The 21,979-nt window shown below is 43.5% G+C and overlaps 7 protein-coding genes across 7 annotated transcripts; 4 read left to right on the top strand and 3 right to left on the bottom strand.

The window, feature by feature from the left end:
• Nucleotides 1-1,788: 1,788 nt before the first annotated feature.
• On the top strand, nucleotides 1,789-3,456 carry BP5553_07439 (Uncharacterized protein; the record flags this gene model as incomplete). The annotated part of the gene is made up of 1 exon (XM_032016062.1): nucleotides 1,789-3,456. One exon carries the CDS (start codon nucleotides 1,789-1,791, stop codon nucleotides 3,454-3,456), a length of 1,668 nt encoding a protein of 555 aa, XP_031867293.1.
• Nucleotides 3,457-5,494: 2,038 nt separating this feature from the next.
• Nucleotides 5,495-6,270, bottom strand: BP5553_07438 (Uncharacterized protein; the record flags this gene model as incomplete). The annotated part of the gene is made up of 2 exons (XM_032016061.1): nucleotides 5,495-5,766; nucleotides 5,829-6,270. The coding sequence occupies 2 exons, from the start codon at nucleotides 6,268-6,270 to the stop codon at nucleotides 5,495-5,497; spliced, it is 714 nt and encodes a 237-aa protein (XP_031867292.1).
• A 784-nt stretch (nucleotides 6,271-7,054) lies between these two features.
• Nucleotides 7,055-7,580, top strand: BP5553_07437 (uncharacterized protein; the record flags this gene model as incomplete). The annotated part of the gene is made up of 3 exons (XM_032016060.1): nucleotides 7,055-7,183; nucleotides 7,223-7,369; nucleotides 7,416-7,580. The coding sequence occupies 3 exons, from the start codon at nucleotides 7,055-7,057 to the stop codon at nucleotides 7,578-7,580; spliced, it is 441 nt and encodes a 146-aa protein (XP_031867291.1).
• A 2,374-nt stretch (nucleotides 7,581-9,954) lies between these two features.
• Nucleotides 9,955-11,046, bottom strand: BP5553_07436 (Uncharacterized protein; the record flags this gene model as incomplete). The annotated part of the gene is made up of 2 exons (XM_032016059.1): nucleotides 9,955-10,837; nucleotides 10,889-11,046. The coding sequence occupies 2 exons, from the start codon at nucleotides 11,044-11,046 to the stop codon at nucleotides 9,955-9,957; spliced, it is 1,041 nt and encodes a 346-aa protein (XP_031867290.1).
• Nucleotides 11,047-11,820: 774 nt separating this feature from the next.
• On the top strand, nucleotides 11,821-12,756 carry BP5553_07435 (Uncharacterized protein; the record flags this gene model as incomplete). The annotated part of the gene is made up of 1 exon (XM_032016058.1): nucleotides 11,821-12,756. One exon carries the CDS (start codon nucleotides 11,821-11,823, stop codon nucleotides 12,754-12,756), a length of 936 nt encoding a protein of 311 aa, XP_031867289.1.
• A 938-nt stretch (nucleotides 12,757-13,694) lies between these two features.
• BP5553_07434 (Uncharacterized protein) lies at nucleotides 13,695-14,576 on the top strand (the record flags this gene model as incomplete). Its single annotated transcript, XM_032016057.1, has 2 exons — nucleotides 13,695-13,875; nucleotides 13,951-14,576. 2 exons carry the CDS (start codon nucleotides 13,695-13,697, stop codon nucleotides 14,574-14,576), a joined length of 807 nt encoding a protein of 268 aa, XP_031867288.1.
• Nucleotides 14,577-15,858: 1,282 nt separating this feature from the next.
• BP5553_07433 (uncharacterized protein) lies at nucleotides 15,859-17,758 on the bottom strand (the record flags this gene model as incomplete). Its single annotated transcript, XM_032016056.1, has 4 exons — nucleotides 15,859-16,354; nucleotides 16,412-16,692; nucleotides 16,743-17,443; nucleotides 17,494-17,758. The coding sequence occupies 4 exons, from the start codon at nucleotides 17,756-17,758 to the stop codon at nucleotides 15,859-15,861; spliced, it is 1,743 nt and encodes a 580-aa protein (XP_031867287.1).
• Nucleotides 17,759-21,979: the final 4,221 nt, after the last annotated feature.

The raw sequence follows: 21,979 nt of genomic DNA, 5'->3' as shown, positions 1-21,979 counted from the left end.
TTAAAATACCAAGAAGGAATTCATAGACCTATCTTCACAGCTTCTGCTTCAATATCTACCCTCTCCTTTTCATGTTCAACTAATAATTTCTTCTTCTCCTTATCATATAATAACTTTACCTCGCAAAAAGCTCTTTGACTTTTCTATCACAATCAACATCGTGCCAGGTTTCCTAGAACTCAATCATATTCCAAGTCGTGTTGTCTTCTATTACACCTTGCTATTACTCGAATTCTTCGTAATCTAGAAAAAAGTCAATATCTGAAAGCTACTATTCGCATAAACTAGTGTCGATTCCATCATCTAGGTCGCAAAAAATATTGGAAGTCAACTATCTCAGTATAGCTATGCGTATAATTAAGCTTAACTATGTCGTCATACACAATCTTCACTCGTAAACAGTCATGGAAAAGCTGGCGAGAGATCCAGTTCAGGGGGGCTCTGGCTCCGAACTTTCGTGCAAAGAAACCTAGGGACGCCAATTTCCCAGGGGCCATGTTGTTGGAGTTCTCGCGCGGTATAGCGTCATACCTCCACAGTGGACGGTTGTAGAGAGTAATGCTCTTGAAGCTCACGCTTCATCAAGGTCTCCAACGAGACCTCATGTACTACATACTTCTCGGGTATAGCCCACTTGCCATCTCCATAGTGCCTGTCAAAGGCACGCGTCAAAGTGTCGACGATGCGATCACTACTGACACAAAGGCCGTGGGTTCTCGATTCCATTTGTCGGCATGATTTCGGAACTCTTCAACAAGGGCTGTGTCGGATAATGGATCACCTTTTGGCCCTTTCGCGGAGACGAACTTATTAAGTAAAGGAAATTAAATTATAAGTTTAAATAATAATATTTAACTTAAGAGTTCTAAGTAGGATATTTAAAATAAACTTAATATAGTCTCTAATCTCTATACTTTGTAAATAGAGTTTAATTTCTTTATATTCTCCGGTAAATACTATTTATCTAAGTTATATAATAGTATTAGTTACTTCTATAAGTAGATACTAAAAAAGTTATATAAAGGTTTTGATTATATATTAAAGTAATATAATATTATTGTTTTTAGTATTATTATTTAAGTTGTTATACTTAATCCCCTCTTTAGAGGCAGCTAGTTAGAGGCCCTAGAAGTGGGGCTGGGACCTTATAGGGACTACAGGGCCTCCGGCCCCTGTATTCTCTAAACTTATAACCGCGACCTCCGTATTAGTGCGCAAGTACATCCCTGTCCTTGACATCGTGTTGCTACGGAGGTACAGCCGATAAGTAAAGTAATAGCACTAGTCGGGGGCCCCATGTGAGGCGTCGTTGCTTATCCTATTGAGGTGTAATTACAAGGGAAATTATACTAGAATAGGATAAGTTTTGCTTACGTCTGGGGGCACTATAGCTAGTGCTATTACCTTACTTATAGGCTGTACCTCCGTATACTCTGGAAGGGAAAAGTTTCAATGTAGGGCACCCTTATCTATCTAAACCTCTCGTCGTCCCTCTTTACTCCTGGACAACACGACTTGAAATTCTTTGTTCGTATTTCCACCATTAAGAGCTATGCCAGTATATTTTGGCTATATGCTTCATCATGAACGCAAATACAGACAGGCACACAAGGCTATTTGCCGCGTTTCAAAGGCCTACGCGACGCGGCCCTCCAGGTTTGCACTTGCTTTGACAAGTAAATATGTCGCCCGCCGCCGATCCTGAATTTTGCTCCTAGTTCATTACTACTACTCCAGCGCCACTTCTCAAGAGTCAACGAATCTGTTGTTTGCAAGCCAAAATTCATCATGAAGCTCTCTGTCAGGGCAGTGTTTGCAATTTCTATGGCCCTCAAGTTGGCCTTGGGCGCCACATTCACCAATCCTGTGCTCTGGGAAGATCTTGCAGATCTGGATATTTTTCGGGTTAATAACACCTACTATTACTCAGCATCAAACATGCATTACTCGCCGGGTGCACCAATTCTGAGCTCGTCAGATCTTGTTAATTGGCAGTATATTGGCCACGCAGTTCCAACTCTTTCGTTTGGCTCGAAATACGACATGTCTAGGGGAACGACGGCATACGTCAAGGGAATATATGCCTCGACCATGCGATACCGGGCCAGTAATAAGACTTGGTACTGGTATGGCTGCATTGAATATGGGGTCACGTACGTCTTTACCGCACCCGCTGTTACAGGGCCTTGGACACAGAAAGCCAAGACCAGTACCTGCTATTATGATGCGGGCTTGCTCATTGACGACAACGATACAATGTATGTTGCCTACGGCAATACCCAGATGTCCGTTGCTCAGCTCTCCGCGGATGGGCTATCTCAAGTCAATACCCAGGTCGTCTACAACACTCCGTCAAGCATTGGCGTGCTTGAGGGCTCGCGAATGTACAAGATTAATGGAGCCTACTACATCTTCAGCACGAAGCCTGCGAATGGGCAGTATGTTCTTAGATCTACCAGCGGCCCTTTCGGACCGTACACTGTTAAAGAGCTCCTCTTGAATCTCGGTAGCCCAATTCCAAATGGTGGCATTCCACACCAAGGCGGCTTGGTTCAGACGTCAGGAGGCAGTTGGTACTATATGGCATTCGTGGACAGCTATCCTGGTGGGCGTGTGCCCGTACTCGCACCCATCAGCTGGGGCAGCGACGGCTTTCCAGTTCTCCAGACGGTCAACGGTGCTTGGGGTACTTCATACACAGCTCCCCTGACACTATCTCCGACTTCCCACACCGGTACGGATTCGTTCTCGGGAACCTCCCTTGGCCCACAATGGGAGTGGAACCACAATCCCGACACAAGCAAGTTCTCCGTCAACAATGGCCTCACGCTCTATACTGCAACCGTGACGAGCGATCTCTATCAGGCCAGAAATACGCTTAGTCACCGTATTTTGGGCCCAACTTCGTCTGGAACCATCGTACTCAACTTCGGGGGCATGGCAGACGGCGACCGTGCCGGCCTCGCCATGCTTCGTGACACCAGCGCCTGGATCGGTTTACGAAAGGACGGTTCCTCCATTAAACTTTCCATGTGGTCTGGCCTCACCATGACTTCGACCTGGGTAACTGCCAGTACTGGCTCTGAAGCGGCCAGCGCTACTATCTCTGGCACTCGTGTTTGGTTGCGAATCTACGCAGACATTCATGTCGGTTCCGGCAAGCAAGCTCAATTCTACTACAGCACTGACGGGCAATCTTTCACCCAGATGGGTACTTTGACGCTCAACAATGCTTGGAATTTCTTCCCTGGCTACAGGTACGCCATGTTCAACTTCGCAACAAAAGCTCTAGGTGGATCTGTCCAGATTAGCTCTTTCACAGTCGATTCGCCAGGCCTGACGAATATGCGAAATGCGGAGGAATTGGATTCATTGGGCGTACAACGTGTACCTCACCATATACTTGCAAGTACACGAATGGCTACTACTCGCAGTGTTTGTAGGCAGGTGGATTAGGCTACGGTCGAGCAACACCAATTGGGATGTATATTGAGTTAGGTATCGCGATGAAATACACTAGATCTCTAGGAGGTTAGCCCAATTTGACACTCTCTAAGCAAGCCCTCTCTTTTGGAGCTGTTGGTGTCCTGAAGTGAATATCTGTCTATAACTTGTCTGAAGTATAAATCAACATATTCTCTCTTTATCGCTTCAGACCTCCTATAATGAGTTCTTACTGTGGGGCCTGTAAAGCTGAATTTTCCTCGTGGGGGCTCCGTCGCATCCCACTTGGCGCTGTTCTCGGGTATCAGCGCAACATAGTCAGCTTTAATAATACTTAAACCCCCCCTATTAAGGGTGCCCTGATCTCCAATAGTGCCGAAGTACTTCTTCTTGAGGGCTTTGAACTTGCCATTAATACTAGTGGTGCTAGAATTGACCCAAATGTCGGCGCATTTGAACATAGCCTCGTCGACAATTTTTTTGACTCGACGAATTAACGAAGTCAGCCGATGCGCCGTCCTGCTCTAGAATCCAATAGGGCGATTTCGCGGCTTTTTAGGCCAGCAAGCGCTGGAAAGCCTTCCGAGGGCAGGCAGCGCTTCATATTTGGAGGAGGTGTAGAGTTGGGCGTGTGGCGCCTGCTGCTTTTATGAGTTGGACCGCCAAGATACACAGTCGCAGAGAAAGGTATTTCCTTCATAAATTCGGGCATCTCGGTAACTTTGAACCCCCCCCCGTTTACCTTTCACTTTTCTTAACGTAGTGTGCTGATCAACTCTCTGCCGATCTTCTCTCAGCGCGCCATGGGTGTGCCTCAGATCGTGATTGGCACTGAAGACCTCGAGAAAGGGCCACTTCCGGAAAAGCATGATCAACCACAGGACGAGCCTCGAAATATCCTTCCAACCGCATATCACGACGTTGTTGGGCTCAAGTTGCAGCACCGGCCATCGCTAGAATGTCTTTATTAGTTCATGAACCCTACTATAGAGGGCTTCGCAATACAGCCCTCTAGGAGAATAGAGGATTTCGACATCAGGGTTATCCATTTTATGGGGTCTAGAAACCCGACCCGGTAATCAAATGTTCTACTCCGAAAGAGTTTAAGCGGGCGGTTAGCGAAAGAACTAATAGGCAAATGCAATTCGCGGGCCATTCGACTCTCACCTGGAAACTTCTCCCATCGTTATGAGCGAGCTCGCTAGCCATAGTAAACAAAAACAACGTAGGATTGAATGACCAGCACGGGTTATAAAGCTAGATGAATAGAAATAGAAATCTTGTTTCCCACCGTACTTTTCCCAACAGAATCTGGGGAAATGCCAGAGGGAGGATGGACCCGGATGAGGCACATGCACGTGTTTTCCACCAGAAAACCGCCCCGGCATAAGGAGGAGCAGGGCGGTGAAGTCTAATAGAGTGAGAAGTGGTCTGAATACAGGTGGTAATACAGTTGCTGAAAAGTGAAAAAAATAAATAAGTGTTCAGCGAGGTGGATAGTAAATAAAGAATTAACTCGTGCTCTTCGTCGAATTTGAAGCCCTAATTTGATTCACGTTCAATTCATTCGAAAGGGTTAGGGCTAATTCGAGTTCAATTGGTTCAATTATCAACCCTAGCAAGGACCAGGATGTAACGGGTCGGTGCTAATACTACCCCGTTGGGTATATACTAACACTTAGCGTAAGGTTTCTGTTGCGTAGCAAAGTAATGCAGTGATCACTTATAATGATCACAATGATGAAGTATGATGAGTAAGTCAAAGTTGAGATCAAGTTCATTAATCAAGTTGAGCACAAAGCTCCTATCTAGTAAGGAAATACAGTTGCTTATATAGAACCTTTATGCTCCCGGATCTCACTGGATCCCCTATCCCCCAGGCTCCTGGATCCTCGGAGCCTGAGCTCCTGCAAGCTCTATCACGTGATGCAACATCCCGTGATTTCTGCCATCACGTGACCTCGTCACATGCCTTCATGGTTCTCTGTGGTAGTGCTTCAGACTACCCGAGCCTCAGGCCATAAGGTTGGCGTTCGTAGCACAGGATTCTTCAAGCAGAAAACACTGCTTCTCTCTTCCCGGCCTGACTATTCTGAATGACCTTAAGCAAAGTTGGATACCATCTGGCCGTAATCTTCTTGTCGCCAGATTCGTTTGGATGAATCTGATCGGACTGTAGATCAGACGTTGTAAACCCAGTATATTGGTCAACGACATATATTGGGGAAGATGTGGTATTCTTCAATGTCGCCCATGAGGCTATGGCACTATTAAGGCTTCGAATTCCACTATCAACCCACGGTAATGGAATGATTTGTGCAACTAAGTCCTGAGATTAGTATTTCCGTGCGAAAGCCTTTACGCAGGAAGCAAAACTATCTTACCAATAACCTTTATACTGCTTTTACTTGCTCGCATTTGATCAAGAAGCGTAGTGAATGCAGCGATAGTCTCCGCTGGTGTTTTTGAACGCCCGATATCGTTTGTACCAAGGTGAAACATAACAATGTCCGGTTTTGCTGAATTGAGCCATCCAACCAACTGATTCTTGTTGGCAATATCGACGGCAAGATATCCTGAATGACCTTCGTGGTTCCTGTCATAGTTACTAATTCCGTCGCATGTCGCCGCCGATACCATGCTACCGACAAAGTCGATATTTTTAACTCCTGCATTCTGGAGTTGCTGCCATAGCATTGCACGCCAACAAGTAATATCGGTAATTGAATCCCCAAGGGGCATTATCTTTAACACCGTTTGCGAGGTGGCAACTCTGAGGAGGCAGAATGCAACACTCAGACGAGTGAGTGCTTTGGGAATGAGCATGGTGAAAAGTTCAGAACTTGTGGTGAAGAGTTTCAGTTCACTGGGTGAGGACAGGAAGCTGAGACATCTCATATTATTATATACCCATTCCCTAGTGTTAAAAAGCCACGAGCAGTTTTTTCCAATGCCGAATTCGTGCTTATCGATGAAGTTCCTTGGAGCATTCGTTGCCAATATCCTTTTACCCTCTATTACGCCTAATATTATTTATCATGCTAAATAGACTATCTAAGATGTAGGTGCCGTCTGAAATGCATTTTTGGAAAACATATGTGACTGGCTCCTTTAATTCCATTCGCCCGATCATACATGCGACTATATGGGCAACTTTTCTTGTACGTTTTAAGTCTGAGCGGCGAGCTACCCTTGGCTAAACCTTGTATTCCGGGATTGAAACGCCCCGTCTGGACCGCCTTCTCAGATAGGGTGTGATCAGAATTATAACGAGGTAAAATGGCAGGGATACTTTATTACGATTCTCGCCTTCGTACGTATTAGCATATGGATTCAAAACCGGGGGCCGCCGGTTTAGTCTGTTGGCATCATGTTACTAGTGAACTGAACCAGACACTATCAGTTTAAATGGCTGTGGCTCAAGCCTTCAAGAATTCCCCCATGTCACACATAAATTTCAGATATTCAATACACAATAGTTCGCCCCTCGATTTTTTCTACTATTATCGCTGGGGTTGGTGCCTTTGCTACCCCTCCTCTCACCAAGCGCGCGCACTTGCAATAAATCACCAACTCCGGTATCTCGAACCCTACCAAAGTGGGCTTCTACATGTATGTGCCGAACAAGCTCGCTACGAGTCCCGGCATTCTCGTAGGGATTCATTACTGTGGCGGATCAGCTCAAGCCTTCTACAACGGCTCGCCATACCAAACTTTGGCTGAACAGTACGGATTCATCGTGATCTACCCCAGCACCCTAAACTCTAATGGTTGCTAGGACGTCAGTTCCAAGGCTATACTTACCCACAATGGAGGTGGTGATAGCAATGCGATCGCTGACATGGTGACTTGGGCCATTAACAAACACAATGTCGATACAAGCAAATGTTTTGTTACTGGCACGTCCTCGGGCGCCATGATGACGGTAAGACTGCTCGCTACTTCTACACAACCTAAGCTGACGAATTCAGAACGTTATGGCTGCCACCTATCCTGAATTGTTCAAAGCCGCTATTGTCTATTCCGGAGTGCCTACCGGATGCTTTGTCTCTACCCGAGAAACTACAACGAAACAATCAAGGAGTGGTCCAGAGTTTTCGGACACCACTTTACCAAGCCAATTCACACAGAGCTAAACACCCCGCAAGCGAACTACTACAGGTATACCTATGGAGACAACCTTCAACGCATCTACGCGGCTAGTGTGGGCCATGATCGTCCGATCAACGGATCCGAAGATATGAAATGGACCCTTTCAACGAGTTGAAGCAGATCTACCTGTAAGATCGCGTCGCCCTCAAAAGGAATGACGTATCGGAAGAGAAATGCAAATAGAGCATAACGTTGCCGATGAATATTTCCTAAAGCGTGAAGTGCCAAGAATAATTATATTACATACAGCCGACAAGGATTGTCCACGATCGGAACGTCTCCTGAAGGAACGTGTGTAATCAAGAACACTATGCCAATTTTCACCCCGCAGTTGCCCGCAAACCTTAAAGACGTCAGGAAACTAATTTAGGACATCTCATTGGTGCGCATAGATGAACAACGCAATTGCATCAAGAACATATTAGAAAGAGAAGGAGGCCCAGGAGAGATATGCATGCTCGTTCCCCCGCGTGCTCGCCAATCTCTGGACCAGTCGGTGAAGCTATACCAAGAGGCACTCTTTGGGGCGCATCGAAAATCCAATTCTAAGGGCAGCCTTGCGTGACCCGGTTAACCATGAGCCTCCTCGCCCTTTGATTTAATACCATCCCGGACGGGCAGATTTTCCAGTCAATCATGCCTTATAATATGCAAAAATAACAGTTGGATCCAGGACTCATGCAGATTCTATTCGTTCGCATGAAGGGAATATTTGGCTGTTCATTCGCAAAGCCTGCCCCCTCGCCCTGCGATCGCCCGAATGTCTGTTTGCCTACTCGGAGACATCAGCTTGCTCTTTGATAGTACTGTGCGTATGGAAGTAGCTTGGACACGATGCATATTTCCACATTTCAACTGCTGAGCGAAGGGGCCTTGATGGCTAAAATAACCAGGTAGCAGAATTCTTGACTCCACTGTCATGCCATGGTCCTATCCAACGGACTACACGGAAGTTGTATCCCCATGTCGGCTTGCTACATCGCCGCACATCCGTCGCGCCTGGACATAGTCACAATACTTGAACATAGTTAGTTGCAATGCGCCCAAGATTCGCACTCCTCCATCTATCTGATATGTCACACTCGCAACACAGGCAAAGTTTCAACAACGCGGACACTCGCTGCTGACATGCCACCCGCTACACCTCCCACGACCACGATCTTCATTGGCACCTTTGAAGGCATTGTGAAATTTGCTCTGTGAATAAATGTTTGTGGGTTCCGACGAACGGATGCAAAAAGAGACCGTTGCTTAAAAACGCAGAGACAGTTGCTTTTCATGTCAAAAGCATAACAAATTACTTTTCTTCTTGAAGTTTATTGAATTAGGAACTGGCAGAGATATATATTTTACAGTAGCCTGTGATCCCGAGCGAACATTTCGGCGCAAATATCTCCTCACACTACCTCCTGGAAAAAGCGCCCACGGAATACCGACAACCTTGGCCATTTCAATTCTGGTGTTGCGTCCGTAATGAAACTGTAATCGTATGATATTTCGTGGCGACAGGTCGCCGAGCTCGCTAATCTAGCCAAACCTAATCGGTAGTTGTGAGATCTACCCCACCCCCTGAATAAAGATTTGATGGGGCTCACTGGCGCCACTTATGCTCACCCTATATTCTTACACACACACCTCACTCCAAGACACTGACCGCCCACAGTAGCGCTTTAATTCTAGGTGGGCTCCTCTACCAGTTTGTACGGGAAAAATGTTCGGAGAAAAACGAAGATGTTATTCTCAAGTAACGCTAAGATCCTGCCGCTTTTTCAATTGCTGACTCATCTGATTAGAAGATAGAATCACCCCATAGCTCTCTTGATTAATAGCGGAGGTGTGATGTTATAGGTGGCGAGATCTACCCTTTATTCAGGGGGGAGGGGGCGGTAGAACATTTTCTTCCTGCAACTTTTTTCCAACCATTCACCCTCAAGAGATAATGACATCTAAAGTGTGCATTAGTATCATGGCCATGATTATTTTAATATACGCCAAACAGTCCCAGCTACAGCTTCAAAGTAAAATGTCTCCCAATTCTGCTTGTAGAGCAAGGCGGCGAGACGTTTATGGTTCCTAAAGGTTTTCATTATCTGCCATAAATAATCCGGAGAAATATATTATGAGTATACTGTATTACTTAACAACATCAAATCAAGGTCTTCACGACCTGTGGAATATGAACCATAAGCCAAATAGAGCGTAGTTTTTCGGAATATTCTTTCACGAAATTGAAGCCCAACCTAGGAAGAAAATAGGTTGTTTCTTTTTATTAAATATATTATTCAATAAACTTCATAATGAACTATCTACAATATTTCTTGCACAATGCTCAAACCTTTTGGTTACATAATGAGAATGTTATGTGAAAAGCCGGAGAAGACTTGATAGCCCAATTCCCCCAGCAAACATGGCTCCAACTGTTATAAAACTTGCTTTTGAGAAGGTCGACATGCCGCTAATGCCATGCCCAGAAGTGCAACCTCCTGCGGTCCTTGCTCCAACAATAAGGGCAGCTCCTCCCACCATTGCTCGAGCAATAGAGATGTTGGTCGATTCTGTAACCGGACTCATGCCCAGGTAATTACTTAAACACCAACTCCCCATAAGCATCCCAACGGCGAAGATGATCGGGCTCGGAGACGGCCATGCGGAGGTTCTGTTTGGCGACAGTCCTGTGAACCAACATATATATTGTCCCATTCTTTCGTATGCGGTTGAGACACCAATCGGTGCGTGGGTAAGAACGAGAGATGCGGCTTGTGCACCACCAATGAGAAGCCCACCAAGCATTGGGTTGAGACGTTGAGAGCCGTGACCCCCGGGCAAGAGGTAGGATGCGCTGAGGATGATAGAAAGGCATATGATTTCGTAGATTAGGATTGCCCTGGTTGGGCTTAATTTCAAAGACTCGTAGATGGTGACGGCATGTTCCTTCTTGACATCGGAAGACTCTTTATTTGTTGTTGATGATGTTGTTGGTGTGCATTTGGCACAGTGTCCTAATCGAGACCATACCATGCCTCCTAAGATTCCTCCAGCTAGTACTGGAAATCCAGAAGCGATGCCAGAAGCAACTTGTACAAGTACTGTTCCTGGACATGCACCTGTAAGAGCCATGCCACTCCCTAGGAGCAAACCTCCGATGACGTTTCCATCGTATCGGTGCAATCTGTTCAAGTTCGAAGCTTCGCGGGGCTTAAAAGGGGCGATATTTGTTCGTCTTGCTAGTTCTATGAGAACTCTATGGATTTGGTTAGGTTGAAGACCTCAAATTGGCCTCTTGAGCACTTACGCACTGCTTCCACTAGCTGTGAGGAAGACTTTCAACATGTGGAAATCAGAAAGGTCAAGCTGTGATGCTATTACTGTTGGAGAATAGACTCCAGATAGAAGAAGCGCGGCTCCAAAAAGGGAGCCTGATAGCCCGGTCGAGATAACGTTTGCTGCCATTGTAGTATTTTATGAGACCAAAAAAGTTGGGGTGTATTGTGTCGAAGATGAGGTCTGGGACGACGTTAACGAGCGTTAGAAAGGAACTGTATAGTTTGGGGTCCGGAAAAAGCTCTACATAGTATTTATAGGAGCCTTATGTGTGCTCGCTCATGAAGTGACTTTCCCGTTTGGTGATTAGCAAGCCTCGGCGTGCCCATGCAACCACTAAGACATGAGACAATATGAATAAATGTAGGTCGCCGAGCCGGACAGTATTTTTCTAGAATAAATTCCAAGACGTTCGATCCCGGGGTTTCAATACGTCGGCGACTTGGATACAGTGGTGGCGCTGAGGCTTGTGGCGTGGCATGGCGTTGTGGCGCCCGGGAGGGACCCACTGCGGAGGCTATATTTCGGGATTTAAACAGCCTGGTGTGGAGTCCCAGCGCGCAGCGGTGCAGTGTTTCACCTGCTTTATTAGTAAACATCTTCGAGAAGGGAGATGATCATCTCGAACTCCTTAAGAAGTTAAGAACCCAGCTTCCGAGGCGAATATTCCGTCATCACATAAGTATCACTTGCCCGCAAGTAATCTTATCCATAAATTCAACACTCCTCACAACACATTCATTCTATTTGGTAGAGTCCTCGGAGCTCGCGGACTATATCTTGGCATATCAATCTTGGGTATTGCTCTCCGTCTTCTAGTCATTTAATTCATGGCTAACTGTCTATCTAGAAGTTTTCCGTCCCGCCATCGCATCGATCAAGGCAGTCGATCTTTATCATAAAATGGTCAACAAACCAGACATATATGCATGTTTCGAGGCCGTTACCGCAACTTGGCAATACATAGTTGCTGATCCTCAAACTCGGGACGCTGTGGTAATCGACTCGGTCCTAGACTTCAACCCGGCCTCGAATCAAATCAGTACCGACACCGCCGATGGTCTTCTCGGGCTCATCTTGGAATATAACCTCACCGTTACCCGAATCCTCGAAACCCATGCACATGCAGACCATCTCACCGCTGCTACCTACCTCCAACAAAAGCTAGTCAGTCAAGGAAGGCCACGTCCAGAAATCTGCATCGGAGAACGAATTGCAGAGGTTCAAGCAACCTTTGCTTCTAAATACAAGATCAACGGCTCCCAGCTGGTCAACGTGTTTGACAAGCTCTTTCAAGATAATGAGGAGTTTATGATTGGGGAGATTCGCGCAAAAGTCTTGCATCTCCCAGGTCATACCCCTGATCATGTCGGATATCTGATCGGCGAAAACGTCTTTACTGGAGACTCCATATTCAATCCAGATGTTGGGTCAGCAAGGGCTGACTTCCCGGGAGGATCTGCAACTGCACTCTACTCTTCTACCCAAACACTCTTAGGCCTACCAGAAACTTATCGTCTCTATGTAGGACACGATTATCCCCCAGAGGCGCGTTCCAAGAATGATATAGGAGAGAAGCACAAACCTTATACGACTGTTAAGGAGCAGCGCGAGGGAAATAAGCATGTTAAGGAGGGCACGAAAGAGGAGGAATTTGTCAAGTTTAGATCAGAGAGAGATGCAGTCCTTGGAGAGCCAAGATTGCTGCATCAGTCTCTTCAGTTCAACATTCGGGCTGGAAAGCTACCAGAAGCTACGGAAAGCGGTGATATCTTTCTGCGAATCCCTGTCAAGGCTTCAAAGGAGTTTATGAACTTAATGCGGGGGCCAAAGTTGTAGAAAGGGAATTCAAATTGGATATTATTAGTGGGTCGGGTAGATTTATAGACTAAAATAGTTTAGAGACTGCGAGCAGCACAGCTTAGCATTCGCATCTTTGGGTCTTGTAAGTATAAACAAATTTTAGTAAAACCAAAGTTTTCAACTGTTATTCTTTAAATACTTGGAATCTCCGAAGCTCCTTTGCATATTTTATCTCATTTTAGAAAACATGACGCATCCCAGTTCTTTCGGAGAAAGAAAAAAAAGGGTCACAAACGGTGAGGTCGCTGTAAGTGCTGTACTTTCGTACATACATGCATGAGCAGCGACCAGGGATTGAGATCCAGATCACCTGCGAAACAGGGCTGTGTTCTGAAGGCTAGAAAAAAGTAAGCGGGGTGGTCGCCGTCCCCTCGCTTAACCTTGACAATTTCGGGCATTGCCATTCCATTGCCGGGCTTCTGGTCGCCGTTTGCAAATCTGGAGCAAGAATTGGGTGCTAGAACTTCAATGAGTAAGCCCGGTGGAAGTCTAGACTAGGGATCGGCCTTTATATATATAATTGGCCATTTAGTGATCATATATATAATAAGGTCTGATTTTGGCTATAATAATATAATTGAGGATAACTTTTGGGCCTTTTTATACATAGTTATACAGGAGTTATATATAACTTTATGTAATTATATAACGCAACATCTCCTGTAATAATAACGCAAATCTTACAACATTATATAATTATATAACGTGAAAAATCTGAACCCTAGTCTAGACCGCGGAAGCAATTACACATCAATTTACTACAAGTCACACAGGCACGGAGGTCTTCAACAGTGTCCCCATTCCAAATGTCACTTCCTTGGATTGCATCAGTTATATCCAAAGCCACAGTTTCGATTACCGTTCCAATTAACAAGACCCGAGGACGACAAGCAATCCATCCTTCACTTTCCAAAATGAGCTCCCGTTGGTGCCAGACAGATTCGGCACAACGTAACTGCACAAACCAGCCGGCACACTCATTACGCTGGAGAACGTTCGCTCATGCTCTTATTAGGGATGATTTTCTACTTGAGTGTCAACTACTTCTGTTGTCGTTCAGCATTGGAATCCAAGATGCCGCTTCCTTCCCTGACTGTTGGTTCCCGCCTCCCTTTGCACCATCTACCATCCCCCATCCCCCGTTGTGTAGATATGACTAACATTTCACAGATCACTGCTTTGCATCCAATCAAACGGGAAACACAGTTCTCCTCGCAGTTGGGGTGGCCAAGCTCACGACCCTTTTTTCACTCTCTAACATCGGCATCTCTCTCTCCATGTTCGTCCTCGGCGGCTTCCTCCCCGGACAAGTAGGAAACTACTTCGGTCCTCGAAAACGGTGGTGGTTAATGGCCAGCTCTATAATCCAAACAGCGCTCGTATTCATTGCAGCTGGTATACAATACGCCGGTCCCAGTCCAGTGGAGGACACTGGACCTCACGCATTAGCAGTGATTTCGCTGCTGGCTTTTAGTTCTGGGGCCCAGGTTGCAATGGCAAGGGGACTTCAGGTCACGGAAATCACAACCGCGATGGCAACTGCGGCATATGTGGATATTTTCATTGATAAAGAGATGTTTGCACAAAAGAATAGAAGGAGGAATAGAAGGATTGCATTTTTGTTAAGTTTGTTTGCTGGGAGTTTCGCCGGCGCGTTTGCGTATAAAGCACAAGGAAGTCCTTTTGCATTAATTGTGAGTGGGATCGGGAAGGCACTTGTGACCATCAGCTTAGTAGCTAATAGAGATATGGGGGAGGAGGATATTCGCATTGAGAAGAGAGGAGGAATAGTTTAGCGCATAGAAATTTAAAGCATTAACAATGTCAATCCTGCTATATATCTGACGATTGAGCGGCAAATAAGGTCCCAAGTCCAGCCTAAGGCCAGTCTGGCTAGAAACTTGCAAGAATAACGCTTTCCAAAATTTCCGGGCATTTCGCTCATGAAGACAACCAGCTGGTCATTGCTATAGTGTGAAGTACTCCCAGAGTGCCAGCCAAGGCATGAATATCGGCATCAAAGATCCTCAGTGCTGAGAAGTCTACAATTATGCAGATAAGTGAAGACAATTGCCACTCTTTGCCGGGGAATGGGAAGCGCTCGTGGTAGACGGCCATCTTGAGTGAGTCCAAACTGCCCCTAGAATTGATAAGTCATTCTCGCATCACGCTATTGGCAAGCGGCAGAGAGCCATGGGGGACCTGGAGGCTTTTCAGTTGTAAAATCTATCAAAATTATTACGAAGCGTATAGGAGTTCATATCTCTATTGGTTAAGCAGATGCTAGTCGTGCTTGTTGACATTGACATTCGCATTAAAAGGTTGTCTGCCATTGACTGAACTGATATAATATGAAGCCACTTTTGTCGCCAAAACTATTAACCAAAACTATTAACTTTGATGCGTACTCAACGGCTGCATTATGGGATAAGAGAACCACCAAAAGACTGGTCAGGGAGTACTGCTACCCTTGTGTGGGATTGAGCCTCAGTTGTAGGTAGAAAGTAATCAGACTAGCTCATTGTCCAAAACGGATTGTCATATATTCCCCGCATATGATCCTTCAGTTCAATATTACCGCTTACAAACCGCGAGGCCTCAGCTCAGTTATTCCACTATAGACACTTCAAAAGCTTTATACCAAAACTTAATTTCCAGTAAAGATATTTATAGTAAATTAAAGTCCAAGCCAATATCTACCAATTTCCACTTTTTGAGCTAAATTTGATTAACGGGAGGGATTATAATTTTGAAGCACTGGAGGTCACTTACGAAGTACCATTTGGCTTTGCTTCACAATCGAAGACAGATGCGGTGAAGTCACCCCAGCGATAAAGAAATGTATTTTTCCAGAGATATCAATGTAAGTGGCTGATTCGCGATTCACAACAGAGTTTTCAAATGTATTAATCTTGTTTTGAATTCAGAAGTCAATTGCCTGACTGACAATGTTACTAACCCCTACGCACGCTAATACGCATCCCTTGTTTTAATATCTTCGTGTACTATCTTTAATGAAAGAAATTTATGTTACTAAAAGACGAGTTTTTAACAATTAAAGGGTTATTCTACAGCTACCTAGGTGTCAATACTAACGGTGCCTTTGATTAGTTCGCCCATAAGATCATCTTCGATAAAATCACGCCAAAACTTCTCACCAGCAGCATCTTTCCGATTTGCATAAATGTTCTGCGCAACCATTGTCACCTGCTTTAAACCAATTCCAGCAGAAGGCCAAAGCGAGGCCACAGCTTTCAGAGCTCCTGTATTTATTCGTATCTGTTGTTTGAGGTCATGGTCCTGTGCCATCACTGGCAATTTTACCCAGAGTGACAGGTGGATAATAGAGGAAAGGGCGAGTGCACAGACAAAGAACTGCGTGTGTTTCACTAGGGGTCCGGGGAGAGTGACCAGCTTGCTGACATTGGATGCTGCTTGAATAGTTCTTCTAGTATAAACGGCATCTGATGTTGGTCCTATGGCCGGGACTCCAGACCCTTCTGTGCAGGAGGTAATAGTTCGCACGGCAAGACCATCAAGTGGTGAGAAGTCCCAGTAAAGTAACAGTGAGCTCCTAAAATCGATCAGCATCAAGGAAATAGGGGATGAATCGAGTAAAGAGGATGCTTACACATTTGCGATCATGTGAGCCTGGAATAGCATCTCATCGAGTGTTCCAAACTGGCCGAACAAGTCGCGTTTATTGTCGGGGAGGTGGAGATGCCAGTTAGTTAGATGCGCTTCCAACTGATATAGCGCTACATCGTCTGGGAATAGAGAATCCTTTGACTGTAGTATCCTATCGAGATTCTGTGCTGCGGCAATTCTGTATGCATATGAGGAGAACATTATGTCTTCGTCTTCGAAAGAGTCTTCATTAAACTGTTCAATTGTATGTAATTGCGGGATACACTGATAAAGGGGATTAGTAATATTATACCAGAGGCAGGGAGGTGACCTACGCCTGATGCAAATTCGTCTTCTTCACACGGTAAAGGCACATTTGACAGAGAGTCTCGATGGTAAAATGTCCCAGTCCCATGAAAGCCCGCCACCATGATGCTAACAACATATAGTTCCCACCAAGTCCTCCGCAGGCTTTCCTCGCAGGTTGGTGAACCTCGTCCATTGACCAATGAGTACTCCCGCTGGCTCATTCCGAGCTCTATAGCTAAGGTTTGTGCCTTGACAAGAATCTCAACGGCTCGCTTCCGCTCGTTGTTACCATGCAGTCCAAGAGCGAACAGAAGCATTGCTTGTACCATAGATGCATCCTTCGGTGCAGGTTTATTTCCTAATAGATAGGATTCAAATTCGAGAGCAAAAGATGATATTGGTGCTCCAGGTACGTATCGAGATCCAACATAAGATATTGCGGTCTGAAGATGTTCCATTGGGGTTTGTTTAAGTACCCGGAGAAGTTGGTGCCGTGGGGGTATGAATGGATGTGCATTATAGAAGTATTGGTAGAAGGCTTCCATACACCGATGTGTATAGTTAGGTCGGTAGTGGCGAGTATAAAGTCCGGTCGAATTTGCCTCGTTGCTCACTGGAGGAAGATCGAGTGATAAAGATATAACATCATCTGCTACTGGCGGCATCAAAGCAATACTCGAGGGTTTGACTTTAGTCGGCTCCGAAATTGCACCGCCAGCATCACTTGCTGAATTTGGTCAGCTACATGGTTATATTTTGACTTCAGGGAGAACCTACCATTTGATAGACAGATTTGTCTGCTTGAAGCATTTGGTCCTCTGTAACCACGGCGGGACTTCAGATAGACGCAAGGTATACCTTGCACTGCGCAGCGAGTGCACGTTCTCAATGCGTCGCATTTCAAATGTTTTTCACGACAAGCCACACAAGCTGTGGGCTTGAAACTTTGGTTGTCTGCTGCGGTTGGGGTTGAGACCGGGTGATTGGGTGAGTTGGCAGAGCCGCCGTTTGTTGGTGGAGAACCTCCTTGAATAGACCCCATAATAATTTATGGTGAAGTATTGAGCTGTAGATGCTGTTCGAGGGCCATCCAGTAGATCATGCGTGATAAGTAGCGTCACTAGTGACTGCTCAAAGAATAGCCAAGAAGCTCTATATAGCAAGTGTCGGGCAAGAAATGGGACATAATACTTTATTTTCGTAGCCCTGGACAGGACCCGTCCTCATATCCGAATCCCGGGGGGCGTTTAAATCCCGAAACTATTCTGGAGGTACAGCCCCTAAGTATAGTAATAGCGCTAGCAGGGGCCTCACTTTACTCCCCTTGCATCACAACCACAACGCATCACCAAAACGTGAAAAAGGAGAAGTGTATAATCCTCCTCATTGGCATTATTCTCGAGCTTAAATGAAGTTTTTTGGTTGTGTATATCAGAAGTTATCAAGTGCTGAAATTGCCTGTGGCGTTCAGGCCCTTGTCCGCTGTTACTATACTTATAGGCTGTACCACTGTATAGACGCGGAGGTTAGAGACCTGATTCATGGAGAGCGTGGAATGCACACGAGGTGCCTGGCTGCAACTGCAGCAAATGGAATGGAGACAGAGTACTGAGATTGCTATGCATAACTTCAATTTGACATGGTCCTGACGTGATAGGGCAGCGTGAAGTGGCGCTAAACAATTATTAACCCCTACACACTGTACTAACCTTACAGGGTCTAGCCTATGGTAGTAAAGTCGCCGAACATGAGATCGTCCTGGACGACCTCCCCGAGAGGAGGAGCCACTAACGACTCATTTACTATATTCTCTAGTGCAACTCGTCTCCTATTATTAGTAATTGGCTTTGATGACGTCTTGAGGTCCCCGAGTCTCCACGAAAGCTTTGAAAATCTAGAACCCTGTTGCGTGGTCTAGCATGTGATGATTGAAAATTGTTGATTAATGGGACCCAAATTGGTATACTTAATACAGGTAATTGATTGGTCAGAATGGGTCATGGAATGGGGTAATTGAATTGATTAAAAAGCCTAATACTATGGGGTGAAAGCTTCACATATATAGGCAAATGAATGTATAGGGTCAGGTGATCAATCAGGTGACTCAAGGAAATAATACCGATAGTATCCGAATAGCTTCCCAGGGCCTCTATCATTATGTGCTATACTAATTAGTATGGGATGCGATGATATCCGTGTATTCGGCTCATCGCGAGTATATATATCTCATTTCTCCTTTGTAGTAGAGAAGTGCTAAGTGGGGTACTTAAGTGGCTTGACTAGCTAGCCAGGGGAATTCCTATAACTCCTATATTCTAACACTCTTCCTCAGAGATTGACTACTTAATTAGGACTTATTTAAAGCCTAATTGGGCTTATCCCTAGAGTCGAGTTTGTTAGAGATATCTACTATATTGAGTTGCTGTACGAATTCGGCATATTTTTGGGCAAGTAAGCTTTTGGTAAACTTATCTGCTACTATTTTGGTAGTAAGTATCTACTCCACTTTAATTGACCTAGAAAGTACTTCTTGGCGCAACTAGTACTAATAGATATCAATATATTTGAGTTTAGTCTCCAACTGTGGAATATCTACAGTGAGAAAGTATATTATCTGTTGATTATCATAGTATAACGTCTATGATTGGTCGTTTTAGAAATCGAATTAGATAACTTTGAAGAGCTTATTCTACTAAATAAGCTCTTTGGCAGCTAATGAGATAGCCAGGAACTCTGCCTCAGTATTCGACGTAGTAATAGTCTTTTACTTAGTAGTTTTATAGTAGATTACTTTACTAAAGAGTTTAAAGTAAAAGTTATTTGAGTTATATTTAGTAGTTGGATTATCTCTATAAGCTGCGTTGCTCTATGCCGAAAAGAGCTCTTTGGATTGAGTCGCGTTACTATTGAACTCAATAGCCAATCTTTTACTACTTTCCAAGTACTGTAATAGGTAGTCGGCAGTAGCAAGGTATTTTGGTCTAGGATTGAGCTGAAATTCGGCCAATCTGGAGATAGCTTTGGCTACGTCGGCACGTGTAATAACGGAAGTGTAATTGATACTACTTACTTTTTGCTAGTAGGCAAAGATCTGTTGGGGGGTAGCTTAGCTAGTATAAAGGCCTAATTCTCTAGTTGGCAGTAAAGTAGATAGAGTTTTAGTATTAATATTGATATTGAATTTGGAGCTTATACTTTGAATATATGAGTTCTGAACAAGTTAGAGTTTCTTAGTAGAACGCTCTTTAAAGATTCTAATCCCAAGAAAGTAATTGGCTTCTCTAAGTAGACGTAAATAGTATTTAGCTATTAATTTAGCTTTAAATTAGTTTATTTTGACAGCATCTTTTGGGGCAAAAATAGTGATAATGTTATCTACGTAAAAGAATAAAGTAAGCTAAAAGCTTGAGTATAAGTAATTAACTCTAGGAATAGAGTAAAGCTCTAACTAGATTAAAGTAGATGTGAGTTCTTTATACTAGAGTAAAGGCGACTCTTTGAGCCTGTATATAACAGTTCTAATATTTCCTCCCTCGGGGAGTCGTATTAGAAGTGTTCTATTTCGTTTATATAGCGAAGTAATATAATAATCTCTTTTAATAATCTGTAAGTAATATCAGAGTAAGTGAATTACGGAAGAAGTTAAGTATAATCAAAGTAAACTGTTATAATTGATATTTAAGAATCAAGTTAAGTACGAAGCTCCTATCTAGTAAGGAAATTATATTACTTATATAAAACTTTCTTGTTCCTAGATCTAGTTAGATCTAGATCTATTCAGATCTAAAGTCTGAATAGATCTAGATCCCCCCAGATCTTCTTCACGTAATCTCATCATATGATTCTCTGCTGTTACATAACTTCGTCATATACTTCTATAGTTCTCTGTAGTAATATAGTATATTACCCGAGTTTCAAGCTATAAAGTTAGTGTTCGTAACACTATCCCTTATATAGTTTAACGTAGTCTTTTAGTTTAAAAGTTATATCGAAAACGTTGAACGTTAAATATAGTCTTTCTTCTTTTTCAATATAATTTCAAATTATAACAAATTTAAAAACTATAAATTACTTGCTGATTTTATAAATTCTGAAAGTGACGAAATAATACTCTACTCGAGTTATAAAAAGTATAGTCGGACTTACGTAGTCCTAAATGAAAAGTCGAAAAAGTGTAATGAATATGTCCGTCGAAGTTCGAAGTACGACGTCAAAGGTGTCGCAATCAACAGCCTCGAGTCCTTTTAGTATACTTAGGAGAAACTTCACTTTGAACGTGAAATAGCTCTAATAACAGCGATAAAAAGCTTTATTCGTGCTAAGTATCTGAAGAAGTAGTAAAAGCTTCTCAAACGTCGGATTTCTGATATAGTTGCTCAGGAGCTCTGTAACTTAGACGAGCTAAATGAAGTAGAAGAAAGAGAAAAGAAAGAAAAGAAAATAGAAGTTTGTTGTAAAGTAGAGTCGAGATAGTTAGCTACTACGACTAATAGTCTAAGTAGCGACTTTTCTTTCGACTTTAGTCTTTTACTAAATCTCGATAACTTGATCTAAGTAACTTTTGATTTTAGTAGTAGAACTCTTTAAATATCTAGTAGTAGTTAAGATAAGTTCTAAGTTCTTATATATTTTCCAAATATAAGTAGTCCAACTATTTAATCAAATATTTGACTATATTTCTAACTTATCTATAGTCCAATATCTGTTCGACTTCGTACTCGGCGTTTAAGTTGACTAGTTCTATTTCAGTTATTAGTGTTAGTAGTACACTTAGTAGTATTAGTTCAAGGAGAGAAATATAGAAAACTAGAAAGATGTTTATTGACTTTAGTAGAATAAATTCATAATTCAAACGTCCTTTGAACTTCTTAATTCTAAATAGTTCTAATTTCTTATAGTCTAGTTTATCGCTTAGTTATTTAGTTTTAATATTTTTTCTGAGTAAATAAACTCTGTTTTCTTCTTTTAGCGTTAACTCCTGACTATGTTTCGAATTGTAGTATAAAGTGTTTTTTTCTATAATAAACTGAAACTTACTATTTAGTTCTTTATATAGATTTTTGATTTCGTTTGTCTAGACTTATATTAATTAGTTGTCGATATCTGATATCTGAGTTTCGTAATAAACACTAACGTTATAACTATAATTAGCAAAGAATAACGATACTTTTGTTATATCCGTAATTGTACTATTATATGTAAATGTAGTAAGTGAGAGTAATAATACCTAATTATCTTACTTGTAGTTGATATAACAATGTAA

Source organism: Venustampulla echinocandica, assembly GCF_003357145.1.
Source record: "Venustampulla echinocandica strain BP 5553 chromosome Unknown scaffold_6, whole genome shotgun sequence".
Taxonomy (NCBI): domain Eukaryota; kingdom Fungi; phylum Ascomycota; class Leotiomycetes; order Helotiales; family Pleuroascaceae; genus Venustampulla; species Venustampulla echinocandica.
Note: the sequence above shows the minus strand (reverse complement) of the source record. Positions and strands in the feature narration are given on the sequence as shown.